This window comes from Rutilus rutilus (assembly GCF_951802725.1).
Source record: "Rutilus rutilus genome assembly, chromosome: 24".
In the NCBI taxonomy this organism is placed as follows: Eukaryota; Metazoa; Chordata; class Actinopteri; order Cypriniformes; family Leuciscidae; genus Rutilus; species Rutilus rutilus.
Window position 1 is genome coordinate 9,231,385 of NC_140228.1, and position 26,545 is coordinate 9,257,929.

Sequence of the window (26,545 nt, forward strand, 5' to 3'; positions counted from 1 at the left end):
TGGTCATGAAATGTGTTTATTGGGTAACTTTATTATCAATTGGCTAAGGCCTGCTCCAAAAGGGATTATTTTGCTAAATGCAAGTATTAAATTCAGATAATCATATAATGCATTGTTAAACATACAAATCACTGTACATATAGGTTCATCACCCTTTAAAATGTAGAATAAAATGCATACAATATCATGTTGTTAATGTCAAAGGATGTGCATCCAATTAAACTTAAGAGAGGTCACCTGATAATAGAACAAAAAAATGGGTACTTTGCTGGCAAAAGGGGCTTTCAATAAAACTTCACTGCCTATACAGTAAAAAGGTGAAGAAATACGTTGAAATCGGTGCTGACTAGAGAAAGCAGAGAAAATAAATGCCGTTTTCTTCCCTTTTGCCAAGGTAGGAAAACTTCAACACCCATAATGCACCAAGCATGTTGGCGTACGAGGCCACTCCCACCAGTCTGCTATGGATACGCTTATCAGAGTCAAACAACACCTTGCTTTAGCAGAAAATACTTCTTAGCAAACTTTTAGACATAATGGTGTCGATATTGTTCCCGTGTTCAAGAATTCAAAGAGTAAACATTTAGCGGGGGGTGAGTTATTTCCAGTGAAGGATCCAGCGCATTGTAGGCAGTGGCTAAAGGCTGTAAAGAATTGTAATTACGGAGAGAATGCCGAGATGAAAATCTGACATTTTTAAATCATCTGTTTTTGAAGTCTACATGTGACCCTGGATCACAAAACCAGTCACAAGTAGCACAGGTATATTTGTGGCAAAAGCCAACAATACATTGTATGGGTCAAAATTATCGATTTTTCTTTTATGCCAAAAATCATTAGGATATTACGTAAAGATCATGTTCCATGAAGATATTTTGTAAATTTCCTACCGTAAATATATAAAACATTTATTTTTATGAGTGAATGCAGCACAACCGTGAATCGATTTTTTTGCACCCTCAGAATCCAGATATTCAAATAGTTGTATCTTGGCCAAATATTGTTATATCCTAAAAAAAACATACATCAATGGAAAGCTTATTTATTCAGCTTTCGGATAATATATAAATCTAAAATTACAAAAATTGACCAATGTGACTGGTTTTGTGGTCCAGGGTCACACATTTCAAACTAGATGACCAGCCAAACAGAAGGTACTTGTTTTTTTTTAAAGAAACTGCTGTTCTGTCAGTTACATTTTAAACTAATATACAACATCTGGCACAGTGGCTGATAAATCACGTTTCCCTTGTCGTTTATACATTTCCAAGTGTCAATTCTCCTATTCAGCTTATGTTGTGGTATTTAATTTACCAATAAAAATATTTTCGCACAAAAAGGGTCACCAGCAAGCAAATCCAAAACCAATGATCTAACCTAACCTCAATGACTTGCAAATATTTTCCTAAACTTTATCTTGAAACTGAATGGTTAGATTATAGCCAGTTGTTCCTGATGTCCTCCACTACAGGCCAAACAAAAGTGGAATGATTGTTCCATTTTTCTTTTTTTACACAATACGCAACATTACAGAGCTCAGGCAAGCATTGTTTATTTTTGCACATGTGCTGTCCATAGACAGGAGTTTAAATCGGATTTCCCCCCCAGGACCCTTAACATACAATTTCAAGGAATAATTCATAATGAAAAGTAGGTCATGTGTGAAACCAAGTGGGGGGGGAAACAAAAACAAACAAACCAAAAACAACCAAAAGGAATGCTAATGGCATTTATCATTATTTATTACCATAATTTGAAGTGAATCACAAATTATTTTATTGAGAAACTGCCAACACAGAATATCCTACTGGATAAACTTAAATTCTAGAGGTGAAAATAGGAATTTCAGTGCATCCAGAAGGATTCTTTATGACTCTTTTTATCGTTTATTTGATTAAAAATACATGAATTCAAAATTACCATAAAAACCATTAGCATTCCTTCATTTTTTGACTAGGTAAATAACTACAAATAGGCTATATAATGGCCGAACTTCTATTTAACTTCTAAATACTGATCAGGGATAGTAAAGGTTTTGGAGTGTTTTTTCTGTTCACCTATCACATAGTCCACATGGATGCATATGTGTCTAGAATTCTCCTCGGAGGGATACAAACTGATCTCCCCCTCAACTTTAGTGTCCTGCATCACATCCACAGCATCATCCAGATACAGCACAGCCTGCTTCCAGTGCGTCTCTGGTTTGAATGGAGATGTGGAGAGCACCAGGGCCTTCTCCTCAGCGGGGAAAGTCACGGTGAACCACACGCACAAGGCGTGGATGGAGGACGAGCCGAAACACTGGCAGTGAAACACTCCCCTCACATCTCTGAGCTGCTCGAGTGTGACTGTGTTCAAATCCAACTCGGCAAACTTGCACGGGTGGGAGAGCACATCCTCCACCGTCACCGGATTCACAGTGATGTCTTTGTTCATGATGCACTTCCTGGCAAAGTCGTTCATGCAGGACATGTCCACGCCGTACTGTCCTTTAACGGTGCTCCAAAAATTCAATCTGCCCTCCACCACCAGATCGTTTATGGGAGCGATGTAAAGATCCGCCCGGGACGGTAATATGAGGCCACCGGGTTTGAGCCACTTATCCCGGGCAAAAATCACAGAGTTCAGCATGGATTCGTGGAGGAGCGCGTAGCCCATCCACTCGCTGACAATCACATCCACCTGTTCGGTTAGTTCGATCGTCTCTAGTGTAGCTTTAATGATTTCTATTCTGTCCTCCATCTGGTTCAGTTTTACTATTCTCACAGCCTGATCGGCAATCGAGCTCGCTTCGACTGCATACACCTTCCTGGCACCCGCTTGCGCACAGAATAAGCTCAAGACGCCGGTTCCGGCTCCCACATCGAGCACCACTTTCCCCTCTATTGACTTACTGTTTTTAAAAATGCCCATTCTGTACGTGTTCGTGCGCACTGTGTCTGCAATCATCTCTTCGTGAATGGTGACATCGGAGTAGCTGTCAAAGTACATGTAATCCTCTGTACTCCGGTCTAGTTTTCTTTTCTTAGCACCGTGCTGTGACATTTTCCCCAAGTTTGCCATGCGTATATTATTTTCTCCCAAGTAGCTTCCGTTTCTGAAACGCAGCTCGAAAGGCATCATGGGACATGTAGTTTTTAAACACGAACTTGTTCCTCGGAAAGAACGTCAATTAGTTTAGAAATGAACTACACTTCCCATGAGTAGACAGATATTCTTAATAAAAACGCATTTTTTCCCCCATTAAAAATAAATGTTCCTATAGCCTATACATTTTTGGGAGCTTTCTTTGCTATAATTTAAAAAAAGTTATAATGTGACAAAACAACCACATAGAAAGAGACAATCCCATAATTCATAAATAAACTAAATCATGATGTTTGTTAGGTGTTGAGTTAGTCTGTTTAATAGACAATAATTATTGTTATCTATAAACAATACTGAGAGAGAGAGAGAGCAAGAGAGGGAGGAAACATTTTATAGGCTACTTAAAGAGACAAAGTCAAGCATAATCTATCAGAAATTCCTGATATGCAAGATGAATGTACTAGCCTAGCGCTTGTTTGTCACAATATATCCATGGGGTGATTTAAGTTAATACTGCATTCTGGCCCACACAAATAAGTGGATTAAGCATGATGAATTCTCACTTCTTTTTTTTTTTTACAGTGAATGTTAGCATTGCTGTCTGCCTGTTTGGCAGAAGTTCCGGGACAGCTGTTTAAACTGACTGTGCCCAGCTGTAGCCGTACTAACATAACACCAGGGCTCCGTCTGAGCCAAACTGCATTTTCCACCATGACGGATAGCATGATCTGCTTTTAACCTTAATAAAATAGCTCTGCCTCACCCTGGGCCGTCACTCTCTCAGTGCACGCTAAAGGCTACACACTGACAGCAGGCTATTCCTCTTAAATACAGTGTGTTTTATGATTTCTTCTGCTTTATCTATGGTGATAAATGTTCATGGTTGGATTATAAGATCTGCCCTTTTTTTCAGCATTGTCCTTAGATTGAACTCATGGAGTAGGAAGTTATAGGCCATGGATGCACATTTGTTATCTATCTTTTAATAAATGATACCTACACAGATTTCTTTTAACAGAAAATTAAAATATCACATAAGGACAGTGCATATACATGCAAGGCTGGAAACCTTTCAGTTTAGCTTTGAGTGAAAATTATGGATTAGAAGACTACACAATGTTTACATGGTACAATGACTACTGTACAGCCTCCGGGTTTGAGTGCAACACCCATATCTGAAAATCCAATCAATAACCGATACATAGAACCAAGTCCCCACTCTACTTTTTTTTTATATATATATATATATATATATAGAAAAATGTGCATAACAATACAGAGGAAAAGATCTGTCACTTTGGATTCATTGCGACTTTAAAGTGAATATGAAATCAAAATGGACCCTATTTACTTTGTTAATGCACGTTAATGGTCCTATTGTGAACAATGCATCTATGCAAAAGGTCATACAGGCTATTAGGTAGTTAACCACTAGCTATTTAGGTATTGTTTCAGCAAACTAGCATTTAGTCTGGCTCCATTCTGGTACGTAATGCTCAATTTCCCTGTCCAATCATTTCCTGCCAACTTTGAATATTTATTTTATTTTCTCATCCTTTTAAAAAGTCGATAAAGGTATTTCCTATAGCTATTTCGCATTGTTTTTTTTTGTTTTTTCCACCTGCTGTCCGTGAGCTTATCCTGCTGCGACTCACTTTTAGGTGTCACCCGTTGAGGAAAAGTGTATTAAAATGTGCTGTTTTGCAAATTTCCCTCTACTGTTTCTCTCTTTCCATATCTCCATAGTTCTGAGTCCTTGCAATGATAACACAGAATTTCCACATCCTGTGAATGTTGATTGGGGGAAAAAACTGTGTTTGCACAGACATTGGCACCTGATCTCGTTTTAATTAAAATTGCACATCACTGTTTGCCCATCTAAAGCACAGACTCTGAGCTGATTGGAAGGGGATGGACTGGCAATGAAGGAAGAGACTTTGCTCAGTGGTCCTGAAACATGTCTGGAAAACCTGAGATAATTTCAGAGCAGAAAGATGGTGGCTTCTGCGAAGGGAAGAGACTGGTTGTTCAAGCATGAGTGTAACAGCGGGAAACCAAATCACTTTGGACAATGAAGGATGTCCTGAAAACATTTGATAACACAGCTCAAGCAGATTTTTCCTGGGTGGCTCATGTTGTTTCCAATCCGCCTGCTGAATCTTGTTTGGTTGGATCAGTTAAGGGTGAGGACATGTGATAAGTCTGCTGTAAGGATGAAACTAGAAGGGGAAGTTGCAATCACTGCAGCATATTGGTGGTTTGATTCAGTTGTAGCAGTGCCAGCCTTCCGGCACGAATTTGATTCCAATCTGAAACAGCAAGCACATTAAAATCTTTGGAAGCAACCTGTCGAACAGTCAGTCAAAATGTTTCTTTCAGTTAAATAAAACAATAATGTTTTCTGCTTTTGTTTTGGCCTCTTTTGAGAGGATGGTGCGCTGTTGTACATAATCAAATGCAGTATTTTTAACAACCTAGACTTATTAGGAAAAACAGGCCTCTACTTATATTTTTGCAAAACTCCCCCCCAAAAAATTACATTTAGGCCTACATACAATTCCCTGCAGTTTCAAGCTAAAACATATATTAGTTGTAATAAAGAAAACACCAATTTTTATTAGGGGCTGTTTATCTATTAATAAAGACTTATTTTTGTGCAGCTCCTTGCATAATACTATGACCTCAAAACACATTTACCATAGTGCGTGATTTGTAAACTAATACATTTTGACATTTGCATCACATAACCAGCTCCATTTGTCTGGCTTATCTGACATTGTAAACTTACACATTAGCTCACCTGGTCTTGCATTGCACTTGCATTGTGCTCTGAGCGTTTTGGTTCAGGAGGATCTGTAAAAGGTGGCTGCTGTTTCGGTTGTGGTGATCTGTCTAACTCTGCATAACATGAAACGCACTGATGACGTGTGATATCTTCGCAAGCAGGTGTGCAGCGGAGGTATGGAAATACATATGTTGACAGGCAGGTAGGACATTGTATCATTGCATTCAGACCGAATGCAATGACTGGACGAACATTTTGTGGTCTTACGCCTTCCACAGACGATATATGCATATAAATACATTTAGACCACTTAACTTAATGATTGCTATTAGAATGTGAAGGGACATTCAACCAGCATAACAAAAAAAACATTGTTTTCTGGAACAAATCACCTACCCTGCCTTTAAATACTAATCAAAAATGGCATGGTTGCTTCCGCAAATGCATTTTCTATCTCACGTTTGATGATTTTGTTAACACTATCTGTTAGGTTTATAGCAGGTGTAGGTAGTAGGTCTACATTATTTTCAAATGCTATTTACAGCATTAACCTTTTAGCACCACTCACCAGACAATTGATTACCGAACTGCCTCAATTCTAATAGAAATAACATTATATAAAACATTGCCAGATTCACGTTGATCTGTTTGAAATAAAACTGAAAGCGCTTTTAGCGCCACTCACTGGACATTTTACTTTGAAAGTGTCTCGAAACGTGCAAGAGGCAAACAATTCTCCTCGTTTTCAATTAAATGGATATACGGATGAGTGCGCTAATCCCTCGCCCACCAATTTAAAATGCAGAATTACAGCAAAATTACAATACTTGCTAAACAATATTAAACACAATGCATGAGGTAACACATCAATAAATGGTTGAAACTGATGAGCTATGTAAGCCGGGGTCAGACTACAGGAGTTTCAGGCCGATTTATGCCCGATTTACCCCTCCCTACACTCAGAGAAAAAAATCGTGTCCAGGGCATCAGTCAGTTTCCGATGTTGTTCAGCCCAGATTATCTGGTAATGTGAGGCGTTTACAGACCAAACCTTAAACCTCCCGATCTGTCTGTGGACACATCAGGCACAATATCAAACATGTTCCACAATAGCCGTGAGACAAGTCTACAAGGAAACGGAAGTGACAGAACTTTTGAAATGGCGACCGCAAAACAGCAAGCAGCTGTACAGGTCTGGTGGACAATAGAGGAGAGGAACGGCTGGTCGAAATGTGGCTTTATGATGTCTCCTCAAAAGACTTTCTTCTTTAGTTTTTCTCACTACAAAGAATACGTATTAATACAGAGAGTTGACTTGACAGTATCCATTTTGTTTACATCCCCATGAGACTACGTGAGGTGCTAAATCTGGCATGGTAATCTTAAATCTTACAGTCTGTGATGCTCCATGATTTTAAAATCTTGTAGTGTGTGCAAGTTTGAGATTTAAAAGAAGAAAATCTGTGAAAATTCTCCTTATGTGTGTGATGCCACCAGTTTCACAATCGGTAACGATTTAAAAACTCCTGTAGTCTGAGCCCGGCTTAAGTCGCCTCCGGAGGTGACCCTAGAAATCCGTTCAAACCAAAGAAGACTGTTAAAGTTTTATGAAATCACACTCTCATACATTGTATTTCAAAATGTGTGCGTGTGTGTCTCACTTCTCTTGCCAGTTGCTGTCGGAATTCGTGTGCCTATGGGGAAATCATAAGTGCTGACAGCAGGACTGAACCTGTCACCTGCCTGACCATCGTGTGTGGCTCTCCATCAGCGTCAGGCCTGCGGGCAGTACCGCCTGCCAATCTGCCCACTGTCGCGCTGGCCTATTCAAACATAAAACCCTTCTGAGAAATTAATATGTGATGCTCTGGCTGAAGATCGATTCCAGCTGGATCAATATGGAAGTGCCTTGATATTTTACTCTCGTAGAGAGGCGCATATTAGACAACAGCAGTTTGTTGAAATCTGCGTTTTACTGAACATTGATTATGACTGCAATCTCTTTCCAACTGACAAATAGGTTGATAAATAAGAAAGAGATTAGTTGGCTTTGTAAGCTAAACAAAAGGCCTGTTACAGATGTAAGGCACGTTGCATTCTTTATTATCCTATAGCAATAGCAACTGTTTTTATTTAGAAGTGAAAAGAAAGAATTTACCCCTTAAGATTGGAAAATAGAATAATTCCATTTAGTATTTTACAATAACGACAAGACATAAATAGATATTAATAAGAATAATACCAAAAGTCTGTAAAAGTTTACCCAGGAGGGGCTTCTTGCCCTAAACAGGAGGCCATATTAGCCCAAGATGGCCTCTTTGAATATTTGTGCTATGACAACTCATTTAGCAAATCTTTTACTTATTTTATTTTTATTTATTTTTTAACACATTGGCTAATGAATCATCATCCTGCAGACAAAAGAAAGATCAGTAGAGTTTTTCCCCCACAGTGTTGCTTCATGTTTAGAAGGTATTTACAGAAGAGATCTCCCCCACTGGGCTCTAATCAGCATGGAAGGACGACACACTGGCACTGCCGAGCACAAAAAATCAGTTCACAGCATCATACGAGACTCTCAGAACAACTGATATGTATTCTGAGCCTGATTCTATTCTATTCTATTCTATTCTATTCTATTCTATTCTATTCTATTCTATTCTATTCTATTCTATTCTATTCTATTCTATTCTATTCTATTCTATTCTATTCTATTATTTTCTATTCTATTCTTTTCTATTCTTTTCTATTCTTTACACAAATATCATGTTTTAAGCATAAATAATATAAGCCTTATGCTTAAAACAAGAAATAATTTGCCAGTGTGGTAAGAAAATAAAATGTAAGATTGTCTCTGAAAACAAGTCTTGTCATCTAAGGCAATTTAGCTTCTCAAGTAAATGATGTTTAAAATTTGTGGTAAAATACTGATTAAGATTTTTTTTATTACCCAAAAGAAAAAAAGAAAAGAAAAAATGCAGTAAGAGCAGCGTTGTGGAGTGCCAATTAAGCATCAGATCATTTTGTGGTGTTTGGTCTACGGTTTGCCAGCATGAGGTGAAATCTGTGCATCTATTTTTACTTCCAAAGGCTTGCACCCTACTGTGTTCATACTGGACACTATCAGAACATCACCAATTAACAGGCAGGTGCTAATAAGGTAGACAAAAGCCAGATGGAGCAGAAGATGAAAAAAGACAGGCTACAAGACGTTGCTTGTTCTTTTCATGATCAGAAATTAAAATATATTCCTACATGCACATTTAAGTGTAACTAGAGGAAATCGTTGCACAGCACATCTCACAAGGAATCTCCAACTGAGAGGAAATTATTTATATATTTATTTTAACCTTTTATTTTCTCCTTGTCTGAATTTGGATGTGGATTATTCATACTGTAGTCTACTCACATGGACAGACATCAAGGCATTCAATGGGATTGGTGTCATGGAGCATGATTAGGTATATTTAAAACAAAGCACAATTATCGTTAAAAAAAAGAAGAAATGAATGATTTTAACCTTAAAATAATAGAACAGCTTAAAGACATTGGGTGAAATGCAAAGTTATTCCAACTACTGAGGTCTTTAAAAGCCTTATATGAATCTCTGGTTCTGTCTGGCACCATGCACTATACCAGACCATAGAGTGAGCCAAACCTCTCTCAAGGAAAGACTGAAATTAAACTCCTTGAAATTGCTCTCCACAAACCTGACCTTGAAGTTCGGATAAACAAAATCAGTGACCCTCAGATGGCTTTGCAAAGAACACGACTCTCTTGAGTGAACGGCAGCTGAGAGGGTTCTTATGAGACGGTTCCTTATACAGACCTGGGCCCGCTCTCTAAACAGAACGCCATATTTCATAAGCAGCCAGACTGAGCCTGTGAAGAAAACGTGAAGAAATAAAAGGAATCCATTTAGTACATTAGCAGGAGGTATAATTGGTAAGATCCGTTTATGTAATTGCACATATTGATTTTAGCTGTGATGATCAAAGTTAAAATTAAATTAAATTAAAGCAATGATGAAACATTGGGAATTTATATTTTTGAAACCCATCTCCAGTGTACTGAGCAATAAGATAGATAGATAGATAGATAGATAGATATTTACACACTCCCAATCACTGTTGCAGATCTGAAAAAGAACACGTTAGCTTTCTTATTCTCTGTGGTCTGTGGACTTTTCCCACATGCATCTCTGACTCAGAGATTCTGCTCCAGGTGTTGGGATATCAGCAAACACTCCTGGGTATCTCCGTTCTTGGCCACTGAGTTGTTTGTGTAAGCTGTGTCTTTGTGAGGTGGAAGACTCCCAAGGCGTTTAATCTTCCAATACCACACGCTCTTAAATAAATCACAAGTGTGAGTGATTGGACGTTGGACACAGTGGACGTTCAACAGGACTGTTCCTGACAGAAATCACTATTTATCTCAGGTATGCAAGGCATGTTCAAGGTTCCAACAAACCACTGAAATATTAACACTGCCCACCTGCACTTTTTCTCCTCGCTGTGAATTATACAAGACGGTCACAAAGTTCTAGCCATTTGCTATGCTAGCTAACTTACAGCTACCTCTCTCAGCACATCCCTTCCCTCATTCTCACTGGTTTCTGCTATCTATCTATCTATCTATCTATCTATCTATCTATCTATCTATCTATCTATCTATCTATCTATCTATCTATCTATCTATCTATCTATCTATCTATCTATCTATCTATCTATCTATCTATCTATCTATCTATCTATCAGACAGACAGTCAGATAGATAGATAGGTAGATAGATATTATCTGCACTTTGCTTGTTTGGAATTTTGAATCCTAGAACATTCTATCGATAAAAAACATATTAAACTTGGCAGTATAGTTGTAGCTGGCTGTTAATGTTTTGCTGTGGCGTACGACACAGCTGGTGAAATTTAGCCTGGGGGAGCGAGTGATGGCCCTACACAACACTCAACTGAGGGCATGTGCCCGCGGGGCACCAGAGTGAGTGGCCACAGTGAGGACAAATAGACTGCTGGATTGCACAGACACTGGCCTTTATCTAAAACAAAAAGAGAACAGTATCTCTATTTTCATCCACATATAACTAACACAAACGCCCCTATGAATGTGCTAAGTGTGCCTTTCATTTACCATATTATTCTATTAAATCAAACAAGCACACAGTGTTTTGAAAGTTACTGCTGAATAGCCTCCAGAAGTCTTAAATAATTGCAGTCCTAATTGGTGCCTTGTGTCACCACTGAAATTTGAAAACAAGCCAGTGGCGCCATCACAATTTTTTTCTCCCCATCTTTATAGCATGGGTAGAATCCATTCCTCCATTTTTTTTTCTTGGGAAAAGTACAAACACAGTGAGGGAAAACATTTGTGATGATAGAATTATCCAGTGAGGTATGGGGACACAGGCAGGATGGTGGCGAGCACAGCATGTCATTCCGTAACACCCGGCTGCATTCAGTTAATAAGCCCTAAATAATATCCTGTGACCAGCTTGGCCCTTTATCACTGGGATTTGCCCTGTGTAATAAAGTCAAATTAAGCTGGATCAACCATTTTAAACTGCCTTCACAGTGCACACTCAATGAGTCTCTGGACACAATGGACTGTGCCGGTTGTTAGCTGACTGTTCATAAACCATTGGGAATTATGCACACACAAGCATTTCCACTGACATCATACAGCCGCTCTCAAATGAATGCAGATGGTTCCTATTTCAGAATTATTTTCTCCCAATTAATGTTACATTGCTCTGGATATTTGGTGTTGTAAGGGAATACACAATGCACAAGTGTTATGTATTGATAAAAAGTCTTGTTCTCTTGATGTTCTGTTATGGAGTCAAAGTCTTTAAAGGGACAGTTCACACAAATTGCAAAGTCTGACATCATTTACTCATTTACTTTTTGTAAATAAAATGAAAGTCAATGAGGTCTAAAACAACATTAGACTACATCGACTTCCATTGTATGGACGAAAAATGTCTCATATTCTGCAGAAAAACAAAAATGAATCAACATGCAAAATTTTCATTGTGTGAGTGTGAACGTTTCCTCTTTACTTTTATGTACTTCTCTTGTACGTTCATTTTAACATAAGGATCATTCATTTTCAGTGTTCATTTATTTTTACTAAACATTCATTCATTTGGACTCATTCATGTGTTGGTGGGAATCTCAAGTGATCAGACTGACTGAGAACGTATAGATAAAAGATGCTGACATATATAAAAATCTAAAAAACATTCTTCATAAGAATTTCCTTGTAATATTTTCGATGACTATGCACTTGTATCTTCATAAAATTACATGAATTGATTAAAAAGAGGAAGACGAGAGGAAACTTGCATAACTCTTCCCTCCAGAATTCATGCAAACCAAATGAGACGTAATAATGTAACATGATAGATTACGCACATCGGTCACCATTCTTTGCATAATTTAAACCACATAATGATCTATATTTAACTGTTCAGAATCTCCTCTCAGAGTCTATAAATACAGTGGGAAGCTACAGCGACGCTGACATTTGTATGGCCACGCTAATGACCAAATGAAGAAAATGTAATACTTTTGCTAAAAAAGGCTGAACTAAGTTTCCTACAATAGAAGCGCATTAGATGATGAAAACCACTCCCATCTTTCTTATCACATAATACGTTGATGAACTAAATACTTTCAAAGGACAATGTGCAGGTTTAGAAAGAAATAATAAGAAAGACACAAAACAAACTTTTCAACTTAAACCCATTTAGTCATTGTTGCAGAAACACAAGAGTGCCAGACTTTCAACTATCAGGTAATGGGCTCTCTGAGTTACTTTTGTCAGGGTTGTTTCATTCGCCGTCAGAAACATGCTTGAATTATTGTATTGATTTGTTTCGGTGTCAGGCAATCTGAAGTATAAGATTTTGACCCAGTCCGTCCATGCATTACCAGGTTTCTTTATCTGTGGCATTACAACTGGCAGCAGTTTCAGCCACGTTCAGCTCTGCCGTTGGCCACGAATGAGACATCACACTTCAGTTACGTCCAGCACTATCTATATAAAGGGGGCAGAATCCAGTTAGTAACAGAAAGGGTTTGTAAAAAGGATTTTTCAGGGCGTCTTAACCTGACTTCCCTCCGCTGCCCAAGGTCCCACTGCTCTTCAAGGTGACTAATTTCATTTCCCTGATTTAAATGACCTTTGGCAGCGATGTTTTGACTGTAATGATTTCCTGTCCCTTCTGCTCAGCCAGTGGAGCGTTCTGAGTGGACAGGAGTTCTGCTTTATGTCCTGGTGGCTCAGATAAAATGTGTAATGAGTTGTGCAAAGATGTTCGTGTGACAGAGGTAGTGACTGCCAGGTTTGGCACTTCAACACACAGTCTCAACTACCATTCACCTCATCAATCTCAATTTACACTTTGATGCTGCGGCAGACTGCCTGGCAAAATATTTTTGGGTTGGTTTACTGTCCTACTGGTGGAGTTTAGTGATTATCAGCTATATTAATACTAAGTTCTGTCATGAAACTCTAGACGGCAAAGACTGATAGGTCCTTAACTCAATCTGCTTGCAATCCCATCGTTCTCTATAGGACACAGCTGATTGGTTCCTGTTGTATCAGTAGCCAATGAGCTTTATGCTCATCTTTCAAATACTTTTTCAGAGGAACCCTCCACCTTCCCCAGCTCCACCTGCATAGATCTGCTATGGGTAATTCGTGTCTGCTTTGTTCAGCAGCAGCATGTCTTACTTGCTCACAGCAGCATATCTGTGTATGTATTGGCAGTAAGCAGCAGCAGGAATATCCAACCTGATCTCACGGGAAAACGTGCAAATTCTACGAGGTGGCTAATTCGTACGAATTCATCTACCTCACTCGTACGAATTAGTATTCGAATTTAGTATTAGAATTAGATTTTTGCAAAATCGTACATATTTTACGAATTGCCCAATTCGTATGAATTCATACGAATGACCTACCCCTGACCCCGCCCCTAAACCTACCCATCACGTGGGTTTAGACAAATCGTACAAATTCGTACGAGTGAGGTCGTACGAATTCGTACGAATTAGCCAACTTTTTATCATTCGTACGAATTCGTACGAATTGGTCGTGAGATAGTGTTGGAATATCCAACAGTAGCAGCATTGTCATATCCATTACCATGCCAAACCCTTCAAGAGTTGTCACGACAGAAATGTTTTCAGACGTGTTTTCAGAGCTCTGCTTTTTTGCCAAGGGGATTTTCTGTTGCTAAATTTGATCAGTAAAGTTGCACCTGCACAAATGTCAAAACATCTCCAGGAATAATAAAAAAAAAAACTCAGACCCCAGAGGGTTAAACTGAAAATGTTGACATAATCTACCTACCCTCACTTATTCTATACAACAAAAATGCATGATGATTTTCAGGGTTTATTAAAAACCATATATTAGTTTGGGATTTGAACCCTGGTCCCTTTGCTTGCTAAACAAAAACTGGAACCACCTCTTTCATGTATCACATACTATACATTTAGCTTCTCAAGGCACTTTAAAAAGACAGAAAATATAGCCTATACAAGTTTCTGGAATATTTACAATAGAAATAATTACAATACAATAAAAATTTTTTAGTACTATATATATGTAGATCATAACATATTAGATCCACTTAGATGCAAAGTTAGATCCTTTGCACTTAGACACTTAGATCCTCGCCTCACCTCTTTCTTGCACATTCGCAACACACTGGATGTTTTCCACACTTTACACTGTAAGCATGTATTAGCTAGTTCAGTATATTTTTGTGTCAACTCTGCAAACATCTGTAGGGCACCGAACTTTCCAGTGATTTCCGCATGACACAGATGTCCTTCAGAATTCTGCATAAAGGCACAAGAAGAGACGGAAAGTTTATGATTTATAAAATGTGAGCAAGGAGGGAAAAGATGGATAAATTGTTGAGTCGTTTGAAAATGTATTCATATCCCGCTCTCCCATACCACACAAATTTTTCATTTGTGCGGAAATGACTCTGTAGTAGACTTTAGATTTTTTTGACAATATTGAACATTAAAGTTATGGCAAAGTCGTCCCCTGTAGCCAAGCTTTTCTCATAACGCATGAACACGTCAATGCAAAATGAGCATTTTGCAGTACCTGATAGACAAATGGGTTGGCCAAGCTCTCTGGAGGCACTGCTCTCTGGAGAGGAGAGAAATATTTGATGTCAGGTTGCTAGGGCTCTTTACGTGTGTATTAATACAGGCAGTATGAAATATGAACACACATTTTAATATGGTTAACATTGAGTTCTCCATACTGCCTTGTGCAGTCTTGGAAGCATGACCCGGGGAAAGAGTGGCTCTTTAACGTATGAAAATGCACTCTTTAAGTGCTTTGTTCCACTCTATAACAGGGAGGGGAATCCGGAGGCAGTGAGCAGCCTGGAAGCCCTGGGAATATCATCTTTAACAAAGAGTCTGTCTTCGACAGGAGCCCAGCAACCAAAGAGCTCATCTCAACATTTCAAAAGTGTTCCATCACGTTTCATATCCAGTGGCTGCTCTCGGAGTGTGGAGCTGAATTCAGAAGTCACATTTCTTTGTTTTCTCTTTTTTAACCTGTTACGAAAAGCCACAGAAGTAACTCCGGTGTTAGTAGCCTACTGTTAAAAGTTTCCATAATATCATTCTCACTTCTTTTTGAATTAAAAGCCCAAAAGTGTCATGCCCATTCAAACATGCTCTCTTGGGTTTTTGATCCAAGTGGAAATTGTAATGTAACCTCCAAAATAACTTACTAACTAACTAAAGATTGTTTACTTGAAACAATTATGTGAAAAAACAATATTTTCTTTTAGTATATATATTAATATCAAAATGTCAAAGTTGATCTTCTTCATACAGCGGAAATGAATGATGGTAACTGGATGTCTGGGTTTGTTGGTTTGTTAGTTTGTTTTTGGATTATTTAAAAAAATATATAAAAAAATATAAAAATAATCTATTAGACCAGGATTTGAACCTATCCCTATAGTAAAATCTTTACTTTATTTTTGGGTCATGTCTTATTCATTATTATTCATAATAAATTAAGTGAACCAGTACTTTGATATGCGGCCCATATAAATGAAATGAAATGTAAGCTTCGCGTTAAGTTCTGCCAGGAAGACTCAATCAGCGCATCATGTATTAACTCACTTCTAACCAATCACGTGTTAACACTCTCAGTATAAAAGAATGGTATTTACATTCGTCTGAGTTCGCAGATTCTGATGGTGCCAATTACCTCCATCCTCCCCAACCACCTCCAAGATGGTCCCTTCCCTCCATCCTCCCCACCACCACCACCAGGATGGTCCCTTCCTTTACCTACAGGGGGTCGGCTGCGCCCCTTCCTTCATCTTCAGGCGGGATTTGCAGATTCCGTTACCCTTGCATTGCTTGCTAAGGACGGGGCCTACGCCAAAGACTTTATAAAATTATGCTTGCTGAGTTATTAATAAATTTACACTTGTTATATAATTTATCTCCCGAGTCTTTCTGGTAGAAATGAAATGAAATAATGAAATCAAATCAAATAAAAAATATTGTGTGTTTGACAGACACTTGAACAGACATTGCCGCTTTTCGGTTCAGGCAAGCTGTTTAAGGCCAGAGTGCTGACTCAGTAGCCCTGGAGGCTAGAAAGAGACTGGACCATATAAAGCTCTGCTGCTTTCATGGGATATAGTCACATCTGCTTCCCACGGTAGCCTACTGTCTTCCAATCATAAAGCTGCATTTAGGAAAGAACAGATGAGCTGTTGGACTGCTTGAACACTTCCTCTGTAAGCACATCGAGCTCCTCGGATGAGTCGCTGTCACAGAGAACAGAACAATTCCCTTTGGTTAAAATCATACTGTGGGAAAAAATTTTTTTTCTAAATGTTATTTGCTTTTCAGAAATAGATACACCTTTCAGAAGCACTGTACTTTTCTTCAGCGAGCATCATAATATCATATCCAAAAACACTAATTTAGGTGACTTAAACATCTATTCAATGTGTACACTACTGTGCAAAAGTTTAGGGTCAGTAAGATTAATACTTTTACTAAGAAAGGACCCATTAATTAAATTGATCAAAAGTGGCAGTACATGTTTTACATTGTTATAAAAAATATATATATTTTAAATAAATGCTGTTCTTTTGAGCTTTCTAATCATCAAAGAATTCTGGAAAAAAATGTAACATGGTTTCCAAAAAATATTAACAGCACTAATAAGAGCATAAGAGCAGCAAATCCGCATTTTAGAATGATTTCTGAAGGATCTTTGTCTAGATATATTGATCTGGGGAGAATTTGATGAGAAATGGTCATAAGTTCATATTGAAATCCCTGACCTGAGCACAATTTGAGACATTGTTGAGATCTTTGCTTAAAACCCCGAAAATACATGGGGTCTTTTCTTGGCACAAACATTTAAGCAAATTCTCCAGTTAATCTCATTGCTGTCTAAAAGAAACAACTGAGATTTTGAATCCATATGAATCTGCTCCTTTTTATTTAAATATTAATCAGATGTTTGTACAAAAATACGATGTTTTAAATGCTTTCCACATTATCAACTGGCGACATTCCCTCTGCTAATAAACCCAGCTAACAAAAATATGTTCTAGAATGCTTTGCTAATGTTCCCATTAAGTTATAAAACCTTAATATTTGAATGTTCTCTGAACAAGGTCTCAGGTTATGGCATCATTGCCATAATTAAACACAAGTGGCTCTTAAATCAGGTCAAGCAACCGTTCTTAAAGACGACTTACAAAACTCCGCTCTTATTGTGTGACTTGCTGTGGTCCCTCGGCGCCTGTGATTGACAGGGCCTTCTGAGGACTCAGGAAGGGCTGACAGTGTTCTCCACACCTCTTCCCACACGTCTTTGAAGCCCAGGAGCTGAGCAGCGTGCCAGAGCTATCGAATGATAAGGGCTTGAATTAAGGTTCAGCATGAGTTTCTGGCAGGGAGAAGGAGAGAGAGAGCACAAATTAACATAGAAAGGGCTTGTTCAGCATGGCCCCCTGCATCCCGGTAAGGTCCCACCGCCTGCCGGCGTTGCCAAAGCTTTGTGATCAGAGTTACTAACTTGCTCGACCACTCTACACATTCCAATGAGCTCATATAATCACAAATATTTGTATTTGTTGTTCTGATATATTCTGAGTGAGAGCTTGTCACCTAAACACCTCATTAAATAAAGTGATTTCTAATGTTTCATAAGTGGAACAGACCTCTGAAGACCCCTAATGTTTTACATAATTTATCCAAAACACACTTTCAAACACTAAGCAAATATATTTTCTTATGTAAGTCCAAACACTCAAGCTACTTTGGAAATGAGGTACACAAGTCGTCAGGTATTGCACAGTAGGTTATGCTGTAACCGAATTACACAAATATACAGTAAGATTGGCCTCATGATGTTCGTTCAACAGTACATTCAGACTAAGATGGATTGGACTGCAAATAAAATGGTCAAAACCTTTTATCCAAAGCGACTTACGAATGAGAGATACGACAAAGTGATTCAATCTAAGGCAATAACATGAGCAAAAAAGTTTAAAAAATTTGGTCTGAAAGAGTACAGTCTGAGTACAGAGTACAGAGAAACTTTTTTTAATGTAACTGAGTCAACATCTGCACAATACATGCTTCAAATCAAACTGTAAAATGATAAGACTACACCAACACTACATTTTTTTTATGATGGATGGATGGATGGATGGATGGATGGGAGAACAAAGTACATTAAATACTGGATGGATGGATGGATGGATGGATGGATGGATTTATGGATGGATGGATGGATGGATGGATGGATGGATGGAAGAACAAAGTACATTATATATTGAATGGATGGATGGAAGGAAGAACAAAGTACATTATATACTGGATGGATGGATGGATGGAAGAACAAAGTACATGATTACAGTATATTGGGTGGATGGATGGATGGATGGATGGATGGATGGATGGATGGATGGATGGATGGATGGATGGATGGATGGATGGATGGATGGATGGATGGATGGATGGATGGATGGATGAACAAAGTACATTATATATTGGATGGATGGGTGGGTGGGTGGGTGTATGGATGGATGGATGGATGGATGGATGGATGGATGGAAGCACAAAGTACATTATATGCTGAATGGATAGATAGATAGATAGATAGATAGATAGATAGATAGATAGATAGATAGATAGATAGATAGATAGATAGATAGATAGATAGATAGATAGATAGATAGATAGATAGATAGATAGATAGATAGATAACTTATGATTAACACAGGCCATGAATATGGTGACAAAGTACACATCTCTATGGCATTGCCTTATGGATATTCCACAATAAAGCTCACAACAATATGTATTTATGACAAAGGCTTTAGTTTAACAGTGTGGAATTGATAAACTTTTCACCATTCAGTGGTATTACCAAAGAGTCTCACCAGGGAGATATTGAGATGTCCCTCTCATAATGTGCAGGGTTCAGGTAATTTCCCTGCAGGATTTGTATTCTTCCTCTTTGATGGATAGACAGGCTTTCCAGGAGGATTAAGGGGGGCTCTCTGTGATTTCTTTTTCATTTCTTTTTAATGCCAGTGGTCTGTAATCTGTCATCCAACATCCGACTGCTGTGACACACAGAATTTGGGGCTATTTCTGCTTTGCTGCTATGTCACTATTATAAATTTGACTGTTTTCCGGTTTGTTGCATGCAAACTGATCCAGAAGATTGCAACGATCTTGTTTGCATGTGAAATGCAAACTGTGAATATGAATAAAATGATTGGAAGAGACAAAACTGTCTTGTATTCAGTAATTAAATAACACATCCTTAAGATGATCTGTTAACATGATCATATAGCTTATGAGTTAAGCAAATTAAAGAATATTAAATATCAGCATTTACCCATTCTGTCCTATTGCACAATCAAACCTGAATTATAGAAATTTACTAAACCTGTAAAGACTGCAAGAGGAGAAATAACTCACATAACGGATTAAGGGATAATGGATTTGCAAGAGCTTTGTTTGAAAGACTTTATTATGAGTTTATTTGGAGGAATGGGGATTTAAAGGTGTAAATGATGTCTGGACTCTTAGACTTCTGTCACTGAGCTGCATGTTCATTTTGTCACTAGTGTGATTTAATATGGCACAGGCTAATCTGGCTCAAAACAGAACTCTTGACTCTATGCTGAAAGATTTCAGACAGATTCAACTGCCTGTGCAGAGACAACTTTAAGGACAACATTCGTAGGTCGCTTTATTGGTAACATTTTATTTCGATAGTCTACTTTAGACAATTTAATAACAATATGTAACTTTGCAACTACATGTCAATTACCAGTAGTTAGAGTATTAAAGGGTTGGTTAATAATTTTCGTTCCTCCATTGACAGCTACGCAACTACCATTTTGAAGCTTCAAAACTCTCATGGAGATCATAAAACTAATCCATATGAATTGAATCTCATATAAACATTCATCAACTCATCAGTTGTGGTGGAAGCTCAAACATGTTCACTTGACATGCGAGAACCAATGAGGTTCATTCTCGTGTTACGTAGCACGTTTGAGATTCCGCAAGAACCAATGTGGTTTATTCTTGTGTTACGCAGCACGTTTGAGCTTCCTCAAGAACCAATGTGGTTTATTCTTGTGTTACGCAGCACGTTTGAGCTTCCTCAAGAACCAATGAGGTTCATTCTCGTGTTACGCAGCACGTTTGAGCTTCCTCAAGAATCAATGAGGTTCATTCTCGTGTTACGCAGCACGTTTGAGCTTCCGCAAGAACCAATGAGGTTTATTCTTGTGTTACGCAGAAGGTTTGAGCTTCCGCAAGAACCAATGTGGTTTATTCTTGTGTTACGCAGAACGTTTGAGCTTCCGTAAGAACCAATGAGGTTCATTCTCGTGTTACGCAGAACATTTGAGCTTCCTCAAGAACCAATGAGGTTCATTCTCGTGTTACGCAGCACGTTTGAGCTTCTGCAAGAACCAATGAGGTTCATTCTCGTGTTACGCAGAACATTTGAGCTTCCTCAAGAACCAGTGAGGTTCATTCTCGTGTTACGCAGCACGTTTGAGCTTCCTCAAGAACCAATGAGGTTCATTCTCGTGTTACGCAGCACGTTTGAGCTTCCTCAAGAACCAATGAGGTTCATTCTCGTGTTACGCAGCACGTTTGAGCTTCCGCAAGAACCAATGAGGTATATTCTTGTGTTACGCAGAACGTTTGAGCTTCCTCAAGAACCAATGTGGTTTATTCTTGTGTTACGCAGAATGTTTGAGCTTCCGCAAGAACCAATGAGGTTCATTCTCGTGTTACGCAGAACATTTGAGCTTCCTCAAGAACCAATGAGGTTCATTCTCGTGTTACGCAGCACGTTTGAGCTTCCGCAAGAACCAATGAGGTTCATTCTCGTGTTACGCAGAACATTTGAGCTTCCTCAAGAACCAATGAGGTTCATTCTCGTGTTACGCAGCACGTTTGAGCTTCCGCAAGAACCAATGAGGTTCATTCTCGTGTTACGCAGCACGTTTGAGCTTCCGCAAGAACCAATGAGGTATATTCTTGTGTTACACAGAACGTTTGAGCTTCCGCAAGAACCAATGTGGTTTATTCTTGTGTTACGCAGAACGTTTGAGCTTCCGCAAGAACCAATGAGGTTCATTCTCGTGTTACGCAGAACATTTGAGCTTCCTCAAGAACCAATGAGGTTCATTCTCGTGTTACGCAGCACGTTTGAGCTTCTGCAAGAACCAATGTGGTTTATTCTCGTGTTACGCAGAACATTTGAGCTTCCGCAAGAACCAATGTGGTTTATTCTCGTGTTGCGCAGAACATTTGAGCTTCCGCAAGAACCAATGTGGTTTATTCTTGTGTTACGCAGCACGTTTGAGCTTCAGCAAGAACCAATGAGGTTCATTCTCGTGTTACGCAGAACATTTGAGCTTCCGCAAGAACCAATGAGGTTCATTCTCGTGTTACGCAGCACGTTTGAGCTTCAGCAAGAACCAATGAGGTTCATTCTCGTGTTACGCAGCACGTTTGAGCTTCAGCAAGAACCAATGAGGTTCATTCTCGTGTTACGCAGCACGTTTGAGCTTCAGCAAGAACCAATGAGGTTTATTTCTGTGTTACGCAGCACGTTTGAGCTTCAGCAAGAACCATTGAGGTTTATTCTTGTTACGCAGCACGTTTGAGCTTCCGCAAGAACAAATGAGGTTTATTTCTGTGTTACGCAGCACGTTTGAGCTTCCGCAAGAACAAATGAGGTTTATTTCTGTGTTACGCAGCACGTTTGAGCTTCCGCAAGAACAAATGAGGTTTATTTCTGTGTTACGCAGCACGTTTGAGCTTCCGCAAGAACAAATGAGGTTTATTTCTGTGTTACGCAGCACGTTTGAGCTTCCGCAAGAAACAGTGAGGTTCATTTTTGTGTGCTAAAGCAAGTAAGGTTGAGCTTCTGTTTATGTTTGCTGATCAATGTTTAAATGTGAAAAAAAGCCTAAATTCAATCTGTTATTTCCAATAAAGCAATCAATTCTCTTTAGAAAATTTGGACTAAACCGCTCAATTCATATGGATTCGTTTTAAGATTACTCTCTGAACTTTTTGAAGGGTCAAAGTGGTGGTTGCATAGCTGTCAATGGAGGGACAGAAATCTCTCAGATTTCATTTAAAATATCTTAATTTGTGTTCCAAAGATGAACAAAAGTCTTTAGGGTTTGGAACGACATGAGGGTGAGTAATTGATGACAGAATTTCCATTTTTGGGTGAACTATCCCTTTAAGCTGCTTTTCCACAAGAGTTTACAGACGGAATGAGATAAATACATTTCGTAATCGTAAATAGCGACCGCGTTTTGGACGATGGTCAGATATTTATTTTAATTCTATAATTAACTTGGTCTCATTGACTCAAAGGTCTCATTGTCAACCTTGATTCTTACCTATTAAAACACCTGTTAATCTCATAAGAGCAAGTGAAAGAAAAAAAGAAAAACATTCTGACACTTAATGCAGACTCACATAATATTGAGCTTTTTCCAGATTACAGAAGTTCGGGATATTAATCAGTATAGTCATAAGACGCTGAGATGACAAAAATTCAGAAATGTCCTTCTTAAGGAACAAGAAGAAACCGTGACATTCACATTAAATGTGTAACACTTTGGAGCACAAGTTGGGCTAAGCACGACAACAATGTTTCTTAGATGAACTGGGATACAACACACAGCAACATAAATGAAACATACAGATCACCGATCCAGAGATATGGAGTCTGGCTAACAAAGGTTTCCAATCTTGGAGAGTTTTTTAGTTGTTTTAGTTCAATTGACAGATGTGTTTGTCCAAAAAGAACCTAATTTGCATCCGTAATTTTAAACAATTCATGCATTCATGGGTGTCAAACCAAGACCTTGATGTTGCTAGCATCATGCTGTTGTTTCTGAGATACTATTAAATGCAAATTGACTGCTAAACGCACAGCATAGAGTAAAAAAAAAAACTGTATGTAATATTTAGCTTCTAAGTTTTGTGTTCCTGGAGATAGAGAAATCTGTGTGAACAACACATTCCTTTATTTTGAATATATTTGCAATATCTAATGCCTCAAAAACACAATAAACATGTGGGAAAACAACAGAATTGAGTATATTTGATGAGCGCTGGAAACTGATGTCAGGTTGGATGTGTCATGGGAGAGTTTTAGGGCACAGATCAATGGTGTATGCCCAGTCCTCACTCATGACATTTTGAACCTGTGTACAAGGTTTCAACCACAACTATTCAATGCAACTTAATATATCACAGCTCCTACTGTTTTGACAGAGATTACAACCCCCCCGTGATCTAGTGTACAATTGATTTCGCATTGGTTTTTACAAATAAACCAAAGGGCAAAGAGGGGCAAATAAACAGACAACAAATATTCCTTTAGTTATTTAGTATGGAAAAACAACACAGCGCGGAGTTAGCATTTGGAGGATTATCAATATCCGAACAGACAAGTAAAACCTCATTGACATAATCAACAACAACAAATCAGGGATGTTTTAGTACAAATTGGCCAGATTAAGGATCGAAAAGCCTGTGCACCTCCAAATTGCTTTGTACAGGTTTCACCGGTAATGCCTAAAGTTCTGCGACTGCCGTCATATTTAATTTCATTTTGTGTAAAGCTGCAACAAGATAATAATGCTTGAATACTGTATAAACCTGACATTTTTACACATTTAACAAGACGTTTTAATTCAGCTGATCCGATTTTCTTTTGTCTAAGAGCACTTCACTTGAAGAAAGATGGATTAATTGTGACTTGTTTACATAACAAATTCATCTATCTATCTATCTAGACTCTAGTTACACAGACTCTCACAGTTGAATTTCTTTGAATTTCCATGATTTTAATTAGACTTCCTTACATTCCAAATTTCAAATCTGCATCTTGTTTGGTACATCAACTTGCATTTAGGAATTTAATTGGAATTTACAGCATTAATTGAATGTTTGGGGTTCAGTAATATTTATTTGTTGTTAATAATATTTGTTTGCAAGAAATTATAATTCTTTTGAATGGTAGAGTAAAAGGCATTTTCAATTTAATTCTGAAAAGCACAAACTAACCTTTCTTTCTACACTTTATTGCTCTCCCTCTTTCATGTCCCAATAGACAGGAGGAGTACTTTACAGCGAGCAGTGCGGTGACGCCTACAGACTTGATTCCAGTCAATACAGAGCCACTTCATTGATCAAACATGCATCTGAATGAACTGCAGGCTGAGGTGTTCGCTTTCACGTCCCAGACGGCCGGTGCTGCCTTCCCTAAACCTGTAGAACCACAGCCTTAAACAAAAGTTCAACTCCAACAGGAGAAGCCCAGAGCAGTACGAGAGAGGTGCTAGAAAACAAAAACTTCTTTCTCCCATGTACCCGTTCGTTATGAGCCACATGAATATTTAGTTCAGTCATAACACTGAATATTTAGTTCACACGTGACACTAGAGGGCGCATGTTGATAGGTCACATCATTAACACATGGCACAAGCTGACTGGCCTTTGCTGATCCTGCAAGCTAGTCCTGCAGTACACCATCAGAGTTTCTTTGAAACCCTCCACCTTCCCCAGCTCCACCTGCCTAGATAACACTATCTCACGACCAATTCGTACGAATGATAAAAAGTTGGCTAATTCGTACGAATTCGTACGAATTCGTACGACCTCACTCGTACGAATTTGTACGATTTGTCTAAACCCATGTGATGGGTAGGTTTAGGGGCGGGGTCAGGGGTAGGTCATTCGTATGAATTCATACGAATTGGGCAATTCGTAAAATTCGGACGAGTGAGGTCGTATGAATTCGTACGAATTAGCCACCTCGTAGAATTTGTACGTTTTCCCGTGAGATCAGGTTGGCCTAGATCTGCTATGGAATTTATGTGTGTCTATTTATGCAGAAGCATCATATCTTACATGCTCACATCAGCGTGTCTGTGTATCTATTAGCAGTAGCAAGACCATACTTATTCTGCAGCAGCAGCAGTGATAATCCACAGCAGCAGTTTAGCAGATCTAGTCGGCTAAGACCAAGTCTCTTGCTCTTTCAGCTTGCTACCTTGTTTGTCAGGGGTCGCCACAGCGTAATAATCCACGTTTTACACCGAATGCCCTTCCTGCCGTAACCCAGCACTGAGAGTGCATTAACTCATGCAATCCCAGCGCTGAGACACAAGACCAAATACAGTAACATTGCCATATTTAATAACATGAAAACTATTCAGAGAGTTGTCATGATTGGAATCTATCGCTGTTTGGCCACCCTACACCATCTGACTTTATCCAAATACTCTCTTGTCTCTTTCAACTCAAACTGAAAAGTCCTGCAGTCTTAGAAGAAAAGTTTCTAAATAAAACCTTCTGTCAGGCGTTTTATTTAGGGTTCCCATTAGGGGATCATTTCATGGATTTAGTTTTGATAAATTAATTTGGTTTAAATCATTTTTAGTTTTAATTAAATTTCATGAATTAAGCAGCACATAAACATATTTTATCACTTGAAAAAATGGAAATGACTTGCTAAACATGAATGTATTATGAAATCATTTAAGACATTTCTCCTTATATATAACCTTTTTGGCATAAAGGGTTCTTTATAATTGAGTCAAGAGCCCTAGGGTTCTATTCAGAACCCAAATGAAACTTTTTTGAGAATGTGTGCTTTTCTCCATTGCTTGTCTCATGTTCCTATTTACCAAGGGACATTGAGACACTATTTTGAGCCCCTTCTGTAAATAACTAAAACGACTTCAAAAAATGGGTCAGCGAAATGTTATTTGACCTTAGATTTTTAAGTCTGGACACGCTCATGTGAATTAAACATTTCTTCCCCCGTCTTTATGACAGATTTCCCGAATCATTAATTTCTGCCCCTTTTCCCAGAATTAAGAATTCAGAGGCCCCTGTGTGAACCAAGCCCCGAGCCATATGCTAAAATTAGCACCTTCAGAGAGGAGACTTTAGTTACCTTAAACTGCCTGCACACTCTCTCTCTCTCTCTTTCTCCTTTTTTTGCTCCCTCTTGGAAAGAAAAAGCACTGGATGTCATGCTCCAGTTTGTACTAGAT

General features: G+C 38.6%; 1 protein-coding gene across 1 annotated transcript; it reads right to left on the reverse strand.

The window, feature by feature from the left end:
• Nucleotides 1-1,547: 1,547 nt before the first annotated feature.
• On the reverse strand, nt 1,548-3,094 carry prmt6 (protein arginine methyltransferase 6). Its single transcript, XM_084399001.1, has one exon. The coding sequence runs from the start codon at nt 3,061-3,063 to the stop codon at nt 1,996-1,998; it is 1,068 nt and encodes a 355-aa protein (XP_084255127.1). The 5' UTR covers nt 3,064-3,094; the 3' UTR covers nt 1,548-1,995.
• Between the last annotated feature and the right edge of the window lie 23,451 nt (nt 3,095-26,545).

Coding starts and splice junctions, on each gene's coding strand:
- prmt6 (XM_084399001.1), bottom strand. CDS start 3,063: ATGGCAAACTTGGGGAAAATGTCACAGCACGGTGCTAAGAAAAGAAAA.